We start from the raw sequence: 13,504 nt of genomic DNA, 5'->3' as shown, positions 1-13,504 counted from the left end.
TCCCTGAAATATGCAAATGAATCTGGTACCAATCTGGTACCAATGGAGAAGAGGTTGAAGCCAGGAGATTAGAGATGCAAAAACAGACCCAGTCAGGGGGAAAAGACAGAGATGGAGGCAGAATTAGTCAAGAGTCAGGAGGAACTGAGAAAAAGAATTCAAGACAAAAACACAAGGCAGAAGGACATAATAGAGACAGGAAGGCGACAAGGAGACACAGACAAGAGGAAAAGAGTAGAGACGGAGAAACTCAAAGAAATAGAAATAGAATTAGATGGGAAGGAGGCTGAGCAACAAAAGTAGGGATGGAGAGATGGGAAAACTCCAAGACAGGTGGGGACCAGAACTGGGGTTGGTGGGACAGGGAGGTAAAGGGACAAAACCAAAAGAGAAAAGGCAATGAAGAGATTCAGTTAGGCGGAAGGCAAGAGATGAGAATGTCGGGGAGGTGGATGGTCATGTGGAGAAACAGGTAAACTGAGGCAAAGCCATTGTAGGCAGGGAGATGGATCGTGACCTTTGAGTGACAGGCAGTGCTGTTCGGAGAAGGTGTGTGGGATGTGGTCATCCAGTGTGGGTGCTGGCAGGTCATTTCTGGGCATCTCATTAGCCTTGGCCCCGGGACAGCTTCTGGCCACTACCACAGGCCACTTTGTGGGAACACGGCTCTGACCATAACCTGCCACCTTCCCCAACCCTCACCAGCTACTTATTAAGTCGAGGCTGTGGCTGAAGTCAGTGATACAAACACTAGACGGAGCTTGGATCCAGAGGTGGAGAAGCCGGGGCCTCACTGCTGTGCAGGCACGTCCGCCTTTCTGAGCCTCGATGTTCCCATCTGTCAAACACAGCAGTGATGATGGTGACTTCTCCTGGGTGGCACCCGCTCCCTGCATCCTCCCCTCTTTGTCCCCCGAAACACACACAGGCTCCGCGTTCCTCTAAAAAGTTGTTTTTGTCTTTTTTAAATAATGTGAAAATGCCACGCAAAGGTTTGAACCAGAGGCCCCTCCAGGGGCCAAGCTGGAGCAGGGAAGAAGAGACGCGAGATGGGGGATCCAGGTCCCCAAAGCCTACAGCCCCTGTCTGGGGCCTTGAGTGGGTGAGGCGAGGCCTCCACTGTGCCAAGGGGCTCCAGGCCCAAGAGTTCAGTTCAGTTCCAAGAAAGGTGGCTCTCCAGGGAAGGGCGAGGGGCTTCCTGCCTCATTTGGCACCAAGGGGATTAGGGGTGTCAGGGGAGCCTTCTGGGAGGCTGGATGGTGGGGGGCCAGGGCCTCCTGTTTGGCACGTGGTTGGAGACGGGGAGAGCCCAGCCTCAGGGGCCTCCCCAGAGGCGGCGTCTGTGGTGGTGGCAGTGGCTCCGTCGTCCACAGATGATTCTACTCTCAACCCCTCTTCTGGGGGTGCAGGGGAGTCAGGTCTTCGGATGGTCAATTCTCCACGGGGCCTGAGGACAGAGGGAGTAGGGAGAGAAATGGAATTACTGGGCAGATAGACTCATAGCTTCTGGCTCACTCGGAGTGAAAGCAAAGCCCTCACTGTGGCCGTCCCTTTTCTGTCCTCATCTATCCCCTACCCCCTCACTCACTCTGCTCCAGCCACATTGGTCTCCTCACTCTTCCTTCCAGGCTCTAAGCACAGTCCTATCCCGGGGCCTTTGCACTTGCTGTTCCCACTGCGTAGGACCCCCTTTCCTTAGCCCTTCCCATGTAATTCAGGTACCTCCTCAGATGCCTCCCTCAGCCATTCTCAGTCAAGCAGGTGCCCTTTCGCCCCTCCTACTCATTCTATCACATTGCATTATATGGTTATTTTTCTTCACGCTTCTCCTTGGGGATAATCCCAGGCATTGCTGAAGAACTTCCTGTCTGCTTGTCCCTCTGGAATGGAAGCTCAGGAAGGACAGGTCTGTGTTAGGTTACTGTTGCATGCCCAGCATCCAGCACAGGGCCTCTCACAAAACACCACCTCACCAAATTTTCCCATGACCCTCCTCTCGCAGTGGAAGGAATGCCCCTTGTTCCATTACACAGATCCAGAAAATCAAGGTCTGTGGGGTGGAGGATCTCATCAAGAGCCACACACTGGGTGCCCTCACTCTCCACCCCATGTCTTTCCTGAGTGGCCTGAGTCAGTCACTGCCCTCGCTGCCCATCCCTGAGCCTCAGTTTCCCTCTCTTTAAATGGGGAGCATGACCCTCATGTCCTTTTCAAAGGAGTGGGGAGACTGGGTTATGTGGCATCACTCAGAATCCAGGGAACATTTGTTAAATGGGCAGGGCCACGCTGAGCATAAGGGTCTGGGGAGGAAGGGGGCCCTACTAGGCCTCCCCACCATGGTTCTACGTGACAGGCTCCCCAGCTTCCCAGCCCAGCTGCAGCAGGACTAGCTGTCGATGACTGAAGGGACTTGAGGTTTCGCACGATCTGGCCCTACCTCTCCCCTCCTGGTGATTAAGGGTGAAGTCATTTTCTCTGCTGGCTCCGAGGCCTCAGCCATGACTCACCACTTGGCTGGTGTCCCCACTCCCTGGAACCCACCCCACCCTGTCCTCATGGGGTCCTCAGAGAAGGCTTCTGGGAGGAAGTGACATTTGGGGTGAAACCTGAGGATGTAGCCAAATGAAGAGTCAGCCCTCACACGTCCTTCCTGCCCTTGACTCAGAGTGTTCTCACCTCTGGCTCCTGGCCCCAGCCTCCCAGCCTCCAGTCAGCCCCCATGTGGCCCCAAGGGGGGGTCCTCCTACACCCAGGACTGGTACCACCCATCCCCTGTCACAGCCCTCCCATGGCTCCCTAATGCCTCAACCCACCCTCAAGACCTACATGGTCTGCCCTGCCCCCTCTCACCTCACTCCCTTCTAAGTAACCCCCAGACACACTGCTGCCCTTCTGTTCTTTAACCGGCCAAGCTCCCTCCTGCCTCAGGCCCTTTGTGCAAGCTGTTCAGTCTGCCAGCTCACTGTCCCCTTCCCCTTCACCTAGTTAACAACAACCAACCCTCCAAGTCCCCAGTTAAATGACACTTCCGCTGAGGAGACAAAGCCCTTTCCTCGTGTCATCTGCTTTCTCAGCAACTACTGTGGGACTGTGGGGTCAGTGTCTGTGGGTGGGGTGGGGCGGGGCTCCTGGATCTTGCTCAGCCTGCAATCCCAGGACTAGCACAGTACCTGCACACAGCCTGTGCTCAATACACATCTACTTAATTAAGCACAGTCACAGCTACCAGTTTAGAGGCCACTGCTTCGTGATCAGGCTCCATGCTTCATGCATGGGAAGAATTAAGCCAGGTAATCCCCGCAATCCTGTTATCATTCCCCCATTCTACAGATAAGAAAATTGAGGCACAGAGGAGATGGACTCGCCTTATATCACACAGCTGATAAGTGTTAGGGCCAACACCTGGACTCAGGTAATTTTGAGAAAGCAGGAATGGAACCCTCCCTGAAAACGTCTGCACCTTCTACCTTCTCAGCTCTGTCCTCCAGGAACACGCGCGCACCTGCCTGGCCCAGGGTAACATAAGCCCGGCATCTAGGGGTGTTCTCTGGAACGGCAGCAGGGGGCAGCAGAGAGCCCGAATCCTGCTCTCCTAGCCTCGGTTCCTGTGTCAAGAGAATTGGCTCTGCCCTCCTCTTCTGTGAGAATGGCCTTCTCTTTGGGACAGTCAGAAACTAAAGGTGACGTGCCCCTTTCGCAAGGTGGTGGTGAGGATTAGCGATATGGCGTACGTGAGACACCACAAGAAATGAACTTGACAAACACTGACTGGAGATGGCATGGACTCAGAGGCCAGGCGGGTTACCCTGGCTCCTCATTCCTCTCTGCCTCAGTTTTTTCTTTTGTAAAATGGGGATGACACTAGAATCCACCCCATGAAGGATTAAATGGGTTATGATGTAGCAAGCACATGGTAGGGGTCTCTGGGAGTGCTTGCTATTATCATTAGCAGTGCTACCATTATTGTTGTCGCTACGGGTTTCGCTGGTCAGGTTTTCTGCTCTGGTTCATACTACCCAGCTTTGAGCACAGTGGTGTCCTCTTTCTCCTTGTCTGCCTCTGATCAACGTGCGCCCCTGCAGGGAGGTGGGGTCAGGATCCCAAAAGTGACAGGCAGGAGCCTGTCCCAGAGACAGGCAGAGATGGGTAAGACTTGGAGGAGATCCTTACAGAAGGGTTTGAAACTGAAGCTCAGAGAGGGGTGTGAGTGCCCAAGTTCATCTTGATGGACACCACTTGGTCTGAGCTGGTTCCAGAGTTGGGTGGAGTCTCAGTGATGAGTGCTGACAGAGGGGAAGGAGGGGACTGAGGGGAGGGAGGCAGGGAAAATCAAAAGTGGGGACAAGAATGTGGGGAGAGACAGATGGGGACAGAGAAATCGGCAGAGGTGGAAGCTGGGCGGAGAGTCTGAAGCACTGTACCTGCGGGCCGGGCGTCGGGGGCCCGGGTGGGGGGCCCCGGGGTCTCCAGCGCAGGCGAGACGGAGAAGCGGGAGAAGCACAGGGGGGGGCCTGGCGGGGGCAGGAGGGGGAAATCCTCCGCCCACTCGAAACTGCCTCCTAGCGGAAGGAGGGGTGACGGAGGAGAGGAGGACGCGGTCAGACCCTCAGACACTTCTGGAGCATCCCCACCCCAACTTCAGATCCCGCCCTCCGACCCAACATCCTTCTCAGGCCCCGCCCATCGCTGCGTGAGCCAACAGCTCCATCCCCAACTCTGCCCCGCCTCGCCCCTCACCAAAGCCGCTGTCGTTGCTGGGAAACCCATCTCCGGGGGTGGCGGGGTGGGGAGGCGTCGGGGGCGCTGGAGGCGTTGACGGGTCCATGTCCCCCTCGGGGGGGCCCTGGACGCTCAGTTCGTTGGTTGGCGTCTCCTGTGAAGGCAAATTAGGGGAAACGAGAGGTGGAGAACCGTCACATCCCACCCACTGCATCCCAACAAGCAACACCCTCTGCTAACATTTTTGGGGCTTCAGGGATCGCAGTTTACTACTGCAGGCTCTGGAAAAGACTGGATTCCCTAATCTGTCTTTGAAGTCTCAGGCCAGCCTTAACCCTACCTCAGCCCGAGGCTCCTACCACCATTCCCCCGTCCCCACCCACAAACTTAAGGCCTTCCCGATTGTGGAGCCACACCCACAGCTAAGTAGCCCACGGCAGGAATTCTCTCCTTGCTCATTAAAGCGCAGCTTTCTAGGGAGCCCCGAACTCGATACTATCTCCGTAAATCCCGCTCCGTCTCAGTGACCCCTACCTACCTCCGAGATATCGACAGCAGGAGTCCAAATTCTGGCCCCAGAACTACCTGCTGTTATGGTCCTCCAAACCCCCACCCCATCCCACGCACCTCCTGCCCCTTCCCTGAGCCCCTAAGCCTCGCCCTCCGAAGTGGCTCCACTCCAGCCCTCCAAGCCCCATCCTTTTGTTATAGTGACCTGGGCTCATGAACCTGTTGTCACTCATCTCAGGATCTCAGCGTGATTTGCCCCGCCTCAGGTTCATCTAGACACGGCCTCAGTCTACAAGCACCACTTCCCCTTTTCTCTTCCACACTATTGTATACCCCCAGCGCTACTTGCACAGTCCTCAACCCATCTCTTTAGGCCCCGCCCCAGTTCATCAGCTCAGCCCATCCTGAACCCACTCCGAACCATCTTAACACTAGAAGTCTCATCTCTTAAGCTCTTCCTGCAGCCTCTCCATGGCCCGCCACTAGTGGGTAAGATCTGCTCCATCCTGAGCCAAGCCTTCAGCCTCTAACACCGCTAGAGCACTGATGTACAAACCCCTCCTCAAACCTCACTAGGCTTCGCCCTCACCACTCAGGCCACGCCCCAATCCTCTCAGCAGTTGCTCCCTAGCAGTTCCAGGCTCCGCCCCGACTACCAGGTATCCACCTTTCCAGATCCATTCTCAAGCTTCAGGCCTTTCTCTCGCATTCTACCACCCTCCCCGATCACAGGCCTCGCCCCGCCCTCACCCCAGGACCCACCCCAGCTCTGGGCTGGGTCCATCCTCCTGGCCCCGCCCCATTCCCGTCCCCGCCGACACACTTCCAGCCAGTCTCTCCCCAGGCCGCGCCCCGCCCCCGAAGACCCCGCCCCACTCTGGACCCCGTCCACGACACCTGCGCCGTCTGGGGCAACGCACCTGGTCGAAGAGGTAGACGGTCACGTCCCCGTGGAAGGAGACCATCTTGCGTTTCCTCTCCAGCTCGCTGTCCTCGGGCTCGTCGGCCCCGCGCGGAGATTTGAGCAGGCCCCGCAACGGGCGGGCCGCGTCCGCGTCGGCGCTGCTCACCACGACGGGCACCGGGGCTGCCCGCGCCCTCCCGGGGCCCCGGGGCCCCGCCGCCGCGTCCGCCGCCGCCTCCTCGTCCTCCTCCTCGTCCTCGTCCTCGTCCTCCCCGTCCTCCTCCGCCGGCCCCGGCGCCCCCGCCCCGCCGGCCTCCCCGCCAGCCGCCCCGGCGTCCGCGCCCTCCCACGGGGGCCGCCGCGGGCCCGGCCCCGGGAACGGCGTGAGCGTGAGCGGCGGCAGCGCCAGCGAGAGCCGTGAGAGCTTGGCTGCGAGGGGAGAGACCCGGTGAGCCCCTGTTCCTGGGGAAACTGAGGTATGCTCTTCCACCTAGCTGTGTCCGCAGGTAATCTCAGGCTACAATTTGGGCCTCAGTTTACCCCCTCGTGAACTCAAGGGCTGCACTGGGGCCTTTCTCCACGCAGAGAGGGGGATCTTCCCCTGACTCCAGTGCTTAACCTTCCCCACTGCTCCCCGGTGCCAACTTGTCCCCGCAGCCCACCACTGCCGCGAAGTGCCCAGGCTCTGCCGACCTCGCCAGGCTGTATCCTCACCTCATTCTGGCTTGACTTCCATCCATCTACATGTACCACCTCCCCGTTCCTCCAACCTTTGCATAGGCTGTTCCCTCTGCCTGGAACTTCCTTTTCTAACTCAGGTCCTATTCATCTTCCAGTTCTGTCTGGGTTTTCAAAGCCTCAGAGCTCTCCTAGGAGGTCATCAGGCCAGACCTCCCACTCTGCACCCCATAGCACCAAGCACCTCTCCTGAGCAGAAGTTATATGTCAGTATGTAACTATGTTTCTGTGGTGATGTGATTAATGTTTGCCTTGCCGCAGAGCAGACTGAGTGCTGCTGGTTATGGCTGTATCCCCAAGCACACGGAAGTACCCTGTCAATATTTGTGGGAATAATGAATTAATGTCCCCTGCTATGTGGTGTTGACCAAGGCACTTTCCCTTTCCAGCCCTCTATCGGCCAGACAAAATGGGGGTGTCTAACCAACTCCAGGTCCCCTTCCCTGCCCTTAGACCCCCTCATCTCAGCCTGCTAGGAGGGAAGGACTTGAGATCCCTGGAGAAGAAAACCTGGCTTTGAATCCCAAGCCTACCCTGCTTGCTTGCCGTGTGTCCCTGGGCAAGCAGATCCACCTCTCTGAGCCTGTTTCCTCACTGGTAAATGGACAGGGGCCACTCATTCCTCCATTAGTGCATAAGTGAACTGTGTGCCAGGCCCTGTGGGGGGTGATGGTGGGGATGAGAGGAGGATCAGGGCGAGGCAGGGAGAAAAAGGGATGTGGACCAGGTCACTCCCCCTCTCATTCACTGCTCCAGCTTCACTGGCCTTTGCTATTCCCTGAACAGACTAAGTTAGTGCCTGTCTCAGTGCCCTACACCTGATATGCACATGGCTTACTTCCTTCATGTCTGCTCAAAAGTCACCTCCATACTTAGGCCTTCCCTGACCACCCATCTCAGGGTGATGGGGTGGGGAAGGGGCTGTATAGAGGGAGCTATCTGTGGGTACACAGAGGAAGGACAGGATGACAGCCTTTAGAAATCAGGAAGACTTCCCAGGGCAGGAGCAATTTAAGTGGGGTCTTGAAGAATGAGTAGGAGTTCACTGGTTAAAGAAAAAACAGCAGGCTATTCCCAGCCTCTTCTCACCCAGCAACACCAACCCCTTACCCCACCCCAGATCCTCTGAGATATCTTAGCTGCTCATCCCCTGACATGCCGCTGGTCTTTCCTGACACAGATGGTAGCAAGCTCCCTCCAATACCCTCAAGTTGATGGTAGTGTTCTAATACCAGGAACTTTGAGGAAGGAAAGTTCTCTGCCCAGCCCCCTTCCTGACCTTTCTGTCCTGAGCCACAGGCTCCTCTGGTGGATGGAGATGGAAACCTTCCCTCAAGTGTGGCTGTCAGTTCGCTGATATAAAACAGGGCCCAGTCATTTATAACTTTCATACCAGGATTTACGGAATTCAGGACTCCAGGTGATTCTGGTGGAACTACAGTCCCTATGTCTACATCTAAATAGGGCCATTTATCTTTACTCTCCATTTATCATCTCTTAAATCATCCCCTCTCTTTGACAGAACACGTCCTGTGTTCCAACCCAAACTCAATTTCCAGAAGAGGCATTTCTACAGCTTCCAGGTCACCAATACCATGGAGACAGGGCCTGAGGACCTCTGGGTCCCCCTCACAGAACCTGGCATACCCCGTGCCTCAGTTTGTTGGGAAGTTGAAACCAGAGATCACACGCTGGCAGCCCAGCCCACAGATAAGCTTCCTTTGAATTGGTTTCAACATTTAAAACACTCAGAACTCTGGTTTAAAAGGGAAAAACAGATTTGGCAACTCCGGGTGGGCATTCCTGACTGGAGCTGAGAAATGGCTGCATTTCCTCCCCAACTCCCCACCCTACCTCTCCCATCCTCTTTGATTCATTCCTCAATACTGTCTGGCCCCCGTGGACATCGGAGTTTGAGACCCTGGTTTATGTGAATTGCAATAATAGAAGCAGAGTGCCAGGCACTGGGCCAAAGGCTGTGGAAGTCTTGACTCATTTGATCCTCACAACAACCCTATTAGGTAGGTGCTATCCTTGTCATCCATTTTTTGGCAGATGGGGAAACTGAGGCACAGAGAAGTAAGATCTTTTCCCCAAGGTCACAGCGCTAAGGAGGGGCAGAGCCAGGATTTGAGCCCAGGTGGTGTCTGCACCTGTTATGGCCAGCCTGACCTGTCTGCTACCCAGGAGCCCGAGAATCTCAGCTGTGCTCCCAGGGCCCCCAACCTGGGTCCCATGCTCCCAGCAGGCTCCTCACCTTTGATCTGCTCGCTGTTCCCCTGAGGAGGTCCCAAGTCCAAGAACAGTCGTGGCATCTCGGGTCCCTTCCTCTCTGGCTTGGGGGGGTCCCCGTCTCCGCTGGGTGCCATGTCTCCGCCGGCCCTGCTGTCTGGCACCCCGGGCTCTCCCTCGGAGGCCACCTCCGGCCTGGCTCTCTGGGGCACTGGCTCCAGCCTCCTCGGCTGTGCTTCCAGTGGCAGAGGCGGAGGTGGCTGTGGCCTCGTGCTGTCTACCCATCCGGCCTTTGCGTCCACGCCGCTTCCGAGGCCTCCGCCTGGGGCCATCCCCATGCCCACTGGGGCTCGGCCCCCACTCCCGAGGTCCAGCCTCCCAGCCACGGGGGCTCTCGATGCCCCCCCAGTCTCGGGGGTTCTCCTCTCGGTCCCCAGTCCCAGCCCCCCGCTCCTGGGGGCTTGGCCAATGGGGCCAGGGGCTGTCTCCCCTCCGTTCTGGGGCAAGGCCACTGTGCTGGGCGTGAGGGCTTTCTCCAGCGAGGTCTCTGGGGCTGGCTCCCCGATCGTGGGGGCTGGACCCCCACTCTCGGGCATCTTCTCCCAGGGCCCTAGGGCTCTCCAAGGCCCAGTCTCTGGCAGCCTCTCCATGTTCCTGGGAAGTCTCAGGCCCCCATTCTCTGACACCGTCTCCTCCATCTTTGGGGGTGTCAGTCCCCCATTCACCAGCACTGTCTCTTCTCTCTCTGGGGACCTCAGCTCCCCATTCTCCAACACTGTCTCCTCCCTCCTTGGGGGTGTCAACTCCCCATTCTCCAGCACTTTCTCTTCTCTCTCCGGGAACCCTGGGCCTCCATTCTCCGCCACCTTCTCCTCGATGCCAGGGACTCTCTGTCCCCCGTTCTCCAACACTGTCACCCCGTTCATGGGGACGCTCAGGTCCTCCTTCAGGCTTGGGGCTTTCTTCCCGCTGCCCAGGACTGTGGGGTCCCTGCTCGGGCCCAGGGCTTTCTCTCTGTTCCCCGGGCCTCTCCCCACCTTCCTGGGTCCCATCTCTCTGGGGGTTGCTGCCTTCTCCCCCAGGAGGTTCCTTGTCACGTCCTCCCGCAGGGACATCAGCAGCTGCTCGGTGCTCACTTGAACTACGAAGGTTGGCTTCTCCCGGGTCCCCTGAAGTGCGAGGGGACCCGGGTCTGGGGGCGGCCGGGGCGCTCCCGGGTCGGGGGGCTCGGGGGGAGCCCGTGGTCGAGGGACCCCTTCCTCCTCGGCTGCCCCCCCGCCTGGGAAGGCTCCCTCGGGGGAAAAAGGGGTCTCGGTCTCGTAGCCACTGTCCCCTGGCTTGGGGCCCGGAGATGACAGGCCTGAGCCGGGACTGGCCACGGCTGAAGGGGGGTCGGGGGACACGGCGGGGTCCACGGGGGCCCGGGGAGGTGGCGGCGGGGGGGGGGGAGCGGGAGGTGGCCCCCGCCCGGGGTACTGGGGCGCCGCCGCCCCCATGAGGGGGTCCAGAAACTCGGGGGGGGCCGAGGAGGGGGGGGCCATGGGCAGGTCGGCCAGGGAGCCCCGCTCTGCCCGCAGGGATGAGTCGTCCTCTGGGGCATGGGGGCAGCCAAGAGCAGGGTGGCCCCCCCAGCCAGCGACAGCATCCCCCCGCTCCAGGGGCAGGCAAGAGCAGGCCCCCTCGCGGCTGCACAGGGGACAGGGTAGGTGACTCCGGCGGCTGGGGCCACCCCCAAGGCTGCTGCTGTCCTCTCCTGGGGAGCTGCCCTCCTCCTCCTCCTCTTCCTCCTCAGCCCACGCGGCGGCCCCCCGCTCACCCAGCACCTCAGCAGGGTCTCCTGCCAGGGTCTCCCCAGCGCCCCGGCCCTCGGGGTCCCAGCCACTCAGGAGGAAGCTGCCTGATGAGGAGGACTGGGCCGGGAAGGACCGGGGTCCAGGGAAGAGAGGGGAGGCCCAGGTCTCAGACACCAGCTGGGGGACCTCAGAGGGAGCCTGGGGGGGCTGGGGAGCAGGAACTCCTGGGTCCAGCGGGTCCCAGTCATTGGGGAAGAGGGGTTCAGGTGGGGAGCCGTGCTCCTCCAGGCGGATGTAGTACTCGCTGCTCACGGAGGGGCTGCGGGCGCTGATAACCGGCAACACACTGGGTGTGGACAGCGCCTCATAGAAAGGGTTAGAGGGGTTGGCATGGGGGGCTGGGGGTGCAGATGCTGGCTGCCAGGGGGGCGCCCCCCCACCCCGGCTGGCCCCCCGCCGTGCCTTCTCCCACAGGCACTCAAGGTTGAGGCCACGGCTGCTCTCAGTGACCGTGAGCACGTCGTCAGGGTCAGCCCCAGGGAAGCCATCTAAAAGGGGGAATGGTGAGGAGAGGGTCCCTGGGCGGGGTGCGCTGTGGGTTGGGGGCCAGGGCCAGGGGAAGGGACCATCTCGGGGTGGGGGGGGCGGGGGCGGGGGCCGCGGGGGCCGCTCAGAAAGCAGGTAGGTGAGCTGCAATTGGAGATCAGAGGCCGAGGGGCGCTGGGCAGGCGGCCGCCAGCAGGACTGCAGGATATCGTACCTGGCGGGAGAGGAAGGAGGCAAGAGTAGGGCTCATGGGGTGGGGGGGCCACTGGGGGCAGGGAGAGACCAAGAGAAAGGGGGGGCAGAGACCCAGAGAGGGACACAGAGATCCAGACCGAGATAGATCCAGAGAGAGAGGGCTAGGGGCCTAGAGAAAGGGAGGACCATGAGGCGACGTGAGGAAGAGATGGTTAAGGCAGCCTTACTCTGGGCTACGAGTACTGGTGTCAGAGATAAGGAAGCAGCAGGGGTCTTCTAGGGTTATAAAAACTCGGGTTCAAACACCAGCTCTGTCACTCCATGCCTCAGTGTCCCCCCTCCAAGTAGCAGATGCTGCCAGAAAGGGTGGTGAGATTGTGGGTGGTGTGTGAAAGGTGGGGTATTCTGGGACCACCCTCTGATGGGATGTGGAATGTCTGGGGTCTGGGCCAGGCCCTGCCCTCACCAGTAGTCCGCATAGGGCAGCTTGAGCCTGGGCCGGGCCAGTTTGACGTGCTGCTGGCGGACAACGAAGGCCAGGACCTCCTCATCTGACAGGTGGCGGTAGGGCTGTGCCCCAAACTCAAACAGCTCCCACAGGGTCACCCCCAGGGACCTGTAGGGAGCAGAGGGCAGAGAGGTCAGAGCCCCACCCTGACCCACCTGGGGGCTTCCCCTCTAGGCCTCAGTTTCCCCATCCGTGGAACCGGGTGACATCCTGTAACCCTTCCACCTGCCTTGCCCTCCTGGGCCCCTGGCCGCCCAGGCCCCTCACCAGATGTTGCTCTCTCGGCTCTGGTCCACAACCATGAAGGTTCCATGAAGCTCCCCAAGGAGCTCGGGCGCCGCCCAGCGCAGAGGGATCCACAGGCGCTCGGGGGTCAGGTAGTAGTCCTCCTGGGGGGCCGGGCAGGGTCAGGCTGGTTGGGACACCCCCACCGCCCCCAGCCCTGAGAGACCACAGCCCTCACCTTGTAGTTGCTGTGGGCCAGCCCATAGTCTCCAATGCGCACGGTCAGGTCGGAGGTCAGCAGACAGTTGCGCAGGGCCAGGTCGCTGGGTGCGGGCGACGGGGGCCAGATGAGGAGGGGGAAGCATGGGGCAGCCCACCCCCAGGCCAAGACCCCGCCCCTTTCCAAGCCCCGCCCCTTTCATTTCCCTCCTCTCCGCCCGATTCCACCTTCTCTTGACTCCTCCCTTATCTTGTTGACTCCTCCCCTCTCCTGACTCCACCCCCTCTCCTCTCCATACCCCTCCACGGTTTTCTCCTTTTGTATTTGCGATTCAGGCTTTCTCCACTCCTTAAGCCCCTCCCCTGTGGCCTCCCCTCCCACCCGCAGCCTGGCCTCCTTCCTCTACGGTAAGTAGTGCCCCACACACACACTCCTCCCCAGCTGCTACCTGTGCACGTAGTTGTGGGAGTGGAGATGCGCCAGCCCCCGGGCGATCTCCAGGCCCATCCTCTGCAGTGTCCGCAGGTCTCGAGGGGGCAGCTCAGGGGACAGGCCCTCCGGGGGCCGCTGAGCCCGGAGGTAACGCTTCAGGTCCCCCTGGGAGAAAGGGCAGGGAGGGGTCAGTACCACCAGCCCCTCCCAGGCATCCACACATCCAGCCAATCTGAGGCAAGGACGGGGGCAGCCTCTGCACTCTGGGCGGCCCCTCTGAGCTTCAGTTTCCCCTGCTGCTTATAAGGGGGGAATGAGAGAACTCACCTTGCGTGCTAGTTCAGTGCGCCCCACACCAGTAGAGTGAGTGCTCACCTACAGTCAGCGCTCAAGAACTGTTAGCGCTTATCACACAGATGTCGCTGTGATGATGATATTATTGCCAAAGATTCCTAGGAGCCCAGTTACCCCCCAGCCCCCAC

General features: G+C 59.5%; 1 protein-coding gene and 1 long non-coding RNA gene across 9 annotated transcripts in view; one reads left to right on the top strand and one right to left on the bottom strand.

The window, feature by feature from the left end:
- Positions 1-1,288: 1,288 nt before the first annotated feature.
- Positions 1,289-13,504, bottom strand: part of LMTK3 (lemur tail kinase 3) — a 19,946-nt gene continuing 7,730 nt past the window's right edge. For all 7 annotated transcript variants that reach the window (XM_074316157.2, XM_074316158.2, XM_074316160.2 and 4 more), the window contains 9 exons: positions 13,039-13,187; positions 12,609-12,693; positions 12,413-12,534; positions 12,104-12,253; positions 9,129-11,656; positions 6,150-6,562; positions 4,738-4,873; positions 4,422-4,559; positions 1,289-1,447 (listed from right to left, as the gene is read on the bottom strand). In XM_074316157.2, coding sequence (XP_074172258.1) covers positions 1,431-1,447; positions 4,422-4,559; positions 4,738-4,873; positions 6,150-6,562; positions 9,129-11,656; positions 12,104-12,253; positions 12,413-12,534; positions 12,609-12,693; positions 13,039-13,187 — 3,738 coding nt within the window. In that variant the 3' untranslated portion in view covers positions 1,289-1,430. The remainder of the gene's footprint in view (positions 1,448-4,421; positions 4,560-4,737; positions 4,874-6,149; positions 6,563-9,128; positions 11,657-12,103; positions 12,254-12,412; positions 12,535-12,608; positions 12,694-13,038; positions 13,188-13,504) is intronic.
- LOC141567723 (uncharacterized) overlaps positions 6,481-13,504 on the top strand; it is an 11,477-nt gene continuing 4,453 nt past the window's right edge. For both annotated transcript variants that reach the window (XR_016021987.1, XR_012490560.2), the window contains exon 1: positions 6,481-6,609. This is a non-coding gene — a long non-coding RNA (uncharacterized LOC141567723). The remainder of the gene's footprint in view (positions 6,610-13,504) is intronic.

This window comes from Rhinolophus sinicus, chromosome 8 (genome assembly GCF_057876585.1).
Source record: "Rhinolophus sinicus isolate RSI-liver-muscle chromosome 8, RSI-T2T, whole genome shotgun sequence".
NCBI classification, from domain to species: Eukaryota; Metazoa; Chordata; class Mammalia; order Chiroptera; family Rhinolophidae; genus Rhinolophus; species Rhinolophus sinicus.
This window is presented reverse-complemented; position numbering and strand designations above follow the sequence as displayed.